General features: G+C 52.2%; 1 protein-coding gene across 1 annotated transcript in view; it reads right to left on the reverse strand.

Moving 5' to 3' along the window:
- The window catches only part of dab2ipa (DAB2 interacting protein a), a 41392-nt gene that overhangs the window by 5581 nt on the left and 31775 nt on the right, over positions 1-4036 (reverse strand). The window contains exons 9-17 of the mRNA XM_005947763.3: positions 3106-3377; positions 2819-3027; positions 2581-2725; positions 2312-2456; positions 2001-2237; positions 1358-1547; positions 1042-1277; positions 769-860; positions 197-679 (exon numbers count right to left, since the gene is read on the reverse strand). Of these exons, the coding sequence (XP_005947825.1) occupies positions 197-679; positions 769-860; positions 1042-1277; positions 1358-1547; positions 2001-2237; positions 2312-2456; positions 2581-2725; positions 2819-3027; positions 3106-3377 (2009 nt within the window). The remainder of the gene's footprint in view (positions 1-196; positions 680-768; positions 861-1041; positions 1278-1357; positions 1548-2000; positions 2238-2311; positions 2457-2580; positions 2726-2818; positions 3028-3105; positions 3378-4036) is intronic.

The raw sequence follows: 4036 nt of genomic DNA on the forward strand, positions 1-4036 counted from the left end.
CTAATATGCTTAATTGGTAGTAGGCTTTCGAGCCTATACAGCTTGGAGTAAGACAACATGCAGGAAGAGGATGATGTGGACAAAATATTCATTTGCCTAATAATTCTGCACTCCCTGTAATGTAAACAGAATTGGTCCTAGCACTGACACACACAAACACTTCCTGTTGCTTCTGACCCCCAACCCTGGACTCTACCTGTGAGTGTCTCGCTGAGGGACAGCGCTCGCCGCGAGTACTCCTCGCCACTGCTGCTGCTCGACATAGCAGACATCCTCTCCCCCCTCTCCCCCCCTGTCAGTCCCACTGACATCTGGGTAAGAAACGCCGGTTTGGTCACCATGGTGTTCCTGTCGTCTGCATTTCCCTGCGACCCCACCGAGCCGTCTGAGGGTGTGGCGTCGGCCTGCTGCTGCTGCTGTGGCTGCCGCGGTGATGTGGTGGTCATGTGATAGACGGGATTCTGGAAGGAGAGGGGGAGGAGCCCCGTCCTGCGCTGCCACTGACCATCGTCGAGGCCGTCGCCAGGGGAGGTGTCATGCAGGTCCACCAGAGACAAGCTGCGGCTCTCGTTGTTCAGCTCGGACCCCTCTCTCCGACCTCCATTGGTCATTTCAAACGCTGCCTCATTCTCATTGGACTCTGAGTAGGATGAGCTTGGTGCTGGAGAACCCTGCATGCCTGGAGAAAGTGACATCACAGGAAGAGTCAGGGGTGACAGAGTGGTGGAGAAATGGGAAAGTGGATAAAGAAGAGAGGTGAAAGGTCACCTGATGCAGGCTGTAGGCTCGACCCTTTAGTGACGAAAAACAAGTCTTTGTTCTCAGGAGTCGGCGAGGGGAGTCTGGTGAAATCCACCAATCTACACACACACACACACACACACACAGATAACACGTCAGATATTTAAGCCATGCATCAGCCAGACTCTTCCTGCGCTGGCATGCACAGACAACTGTGAGCATGTGCAGAAGCTCCATGTGAGAGCCCTCTCTGTTCACCACTGGGGATGCTAATGCTAACAGGAAACACAGGATGCTAACCCTCCATCAAGTCCCATGCTGCCCTGCAGGCCAACAGAGGGATTACAGGTCGCCAGAGGTGGAGAAAGGGGCGGAGACAAGGGGGCTGGGGAGAGAGGGGGCGGAGACACTACACGTTGAGGCTCTGGGGAAGAAACAGATACGCCCCCTGCACTGGCCACACCCCCTGGATTGGCAAGCGCTGCCGATACGTCTCTGAGGATTCGAGGAAGAGGGCCGAGCTTCGACAGGCACGACTGGAGAAAACAGAGAGCGAGAGCAGTCAGGGAGTTACCTGGGCAGGCAGGTGAGTCATCTGCCAGGACAGGTGCATTACCTGGTCGAGCTCAGTCAGCAGGGTGTGCAGGCTGGACAGCTCACGGCCGAGGTCGATGTACCCGTCAAAGCCGGCGGTGTGGTTCAGCCCGTCGGGGTTCGAGATCTCCTGCAGGAAGCGCTGCATGCTGCTCCACTGCCGCTCCACAAAGTCATTCATGAACAGCATGTACTCCTCCTTAGTGCCGAACCTGCGCGACAGGTAAGACCGCCAGCGTCAGCAGGTCAGCATGCACGCACGCATACAGTTGGCAGGTAGCCGTGCACAGTGCAGGTACAGAGACTTCAAAGTAAAAGCTCTGCACTACTTCAGAACAGGCTTGGTACGTCACAATAAAAGCCCTGTGCTTCTTCCAGAATACTGGTCCTGAACTCCTTTCAGAACTAAAAGCCTTCCACTCCTTCACCATAAATACTCATCACTCCTTCAGAATAAAAGTCCTTTAAAAAAAAGCCCTAAACTGCTTTCAAAATAAATTCTTTTTAAAATTCTTTGCTCCTTTAGAATAAAAGCCTTGGAGTCCTTTCAGAATAAAAACCCTGTATTCCATCAAAATAAAAGGCCTACACCCCGTTAGAAAAAAGGCTGCTGTCCTTTCCAAATAAAAGCCCTGTATTGTTTCACAATAAAAGCCGTGGCGTACTTGCTGAAGTTGGCAAGGTTCTGAATCACTTTGGCGATCAGCGTCAGGGTTCTCGCTGTGCGTTCATCAGGGTATTCCTGCATCAGGTCGAATAGTGATGGCGACATCACGGCCGGACACAGGAAGCGCAAGAACAGCGAGGCGCTGATGAGGCGCTCGCTGATGTCTGGCCGTCCTCGGTTGCCGCATTCCTGCCGCCATGACCCAAACACCTCCTTCAGCTCCCGGGGGAAGACCCTGAGTGACAATCGGCAAGAGTCAGCATGTGCCGGCCTGGAGCGTCAGTGGTGTGCGTGATCTTGTGTGCGTACCTGTATGAGTCAAGAATTTTGCAAAATGCCAGCTCGCAGCACATCCTCAGGTTGGCCTGATGCTCCGCGAGGTCAGAGGTCGCACAGCGAGACGGGTCCACCTCACAGTTCTCATCAGACTCGTACAGAGCTTTGATGAACTCACCTGGACACACACACACACACACACACACACACACACACACACACACACACAGCTGATCAATAAATATCACAATAAGCACACAGGGGGGGCTTTTGTGTGTGTGTGTGTTTGTGTGTGTGTGTACCAAGTGCATCCTGTAGGTATTTCTGTCCAATCAACTTCAGGTATTCCTCAATGCTTTTGGTCGCCAATGTGTTCTCTCTAAAGATCAGCTGGTCGTTGTCACGGCAACGGTCCACCTCTGACATCATCAGGTCGGTCAGGAAGTCCTGCAGTGAGGGGTGAAAGGTCACTGGGCTGAAAGAAGAACAGGTGGTGGTGGCAGGCCAGGTGTAGAGTTCAGGTGTGGTGGGCGGGGTTACCTTGGCCTTGCCCGTGCTGTGCAGGATGTGCACGAGTGCAGCAGCGAGCTCCTCCTTCGCTCTCAGGCTGATTGAGGCCTCCAAGGTGGAGCAGAGCAGCAGGTAGTTGGAACTGATGTACTCCGCAAACTCTTTGTACTGCTCCATCGGCAGGATGACGATACTCTGGTAACGTGCTTTGACCCGCACTGTTGGCACAGACGACTTACCTGAAATCGGGTGGGACAGGTTAAGAGGGTGTCACAAATGATACACCTCAGCTCACGAGCCCGAGTGGATCTACATACCTCGGATTGTACTGGGCGTGCTCAGTGTGTACCACTTCTCCACCAGCTGTCTGCCAGTCACCGTGGCGACCGGGATGTTGACTAACCCGACGTAGCTGCTTTTGTCCTTCTTCCTCTTCCGGTCGGTGTCCTTGTACAGGTGCAGCGTGATGGAGGCGACAGGTGGGAGGCTGCTGAAATCGAAGCGCTCGCCCCAGAAGATGTTGTCAGTTTTCAGCTTACAGGACGTCCGAGCGTAGAGGCTATCGTCCAGACACAGCTCGCAGAAGTACCTGCAGTACATGTACTGTGATTAGTGGTCAGGTCGTGTGAAATGTCGTCCTCATGGATCGAAGGTGCAAACTGTAAAACTACACATAAACTAAGAATAAGTACAGCAGTACTGTGTTTGAATACAAATAAACAGATTCAGTAGTACACAGAATAAATAAATAAATACCTACAGTACTACCATTATTATCTGCAGCACAAGTCCTGCAGTTATTATATGCAGTACAAGTACTATGATTACTGCAAGTGGTTTGAATCACAGTAATCTAATAGAAACATATTCATTTCAATTGCAGCAGTTTCCTGCTGCGTCAAGCAAAGTGCACGCCAGCGAGGGCGCGCGCACGCCGTGCTCATAGTACAACTGCTTTGAGTAAGTCATTTGTTTCATGTCTCTGTGGACCTCGGCAGGAGAGCTGTGCTGTGGAAACGTCACTAACTAAACAAAGTCAGAGATACGTGTTTGGAAATGACAGGAAGCGGGCGCATCTCGTACACGTACAGCAGCTGTAAAAATTGACTGCAGCACCCAGCGCGACACAGATGTTGGGTCCTTCGCTCTAGCTAGCGCCAGCACAGTGTGAGCCACGTCCACCTTTAGAAGGCGTAACATACATTTACACTGCTATGCAGATGACACCCAACTTTATGTGTCCACACA

This window comes from Haplochromis burtoni, unplaced genomic scaffold (assembly GCF_018398535.1).
Source record: "Haplochromis burtoni strain Fernald_Lab_line unplaced genomic scaffold, NCSU_Asbu1 Contig_541, whole genome shotgun sequence".
NCBI classification, from domain to species: domain Eukaryota; kingdom Metazoa; phylum Chordata; class Actinopteri; order Cichliformes; family Cichlidae; genus Haplochromis; species Haplochromis burtoni.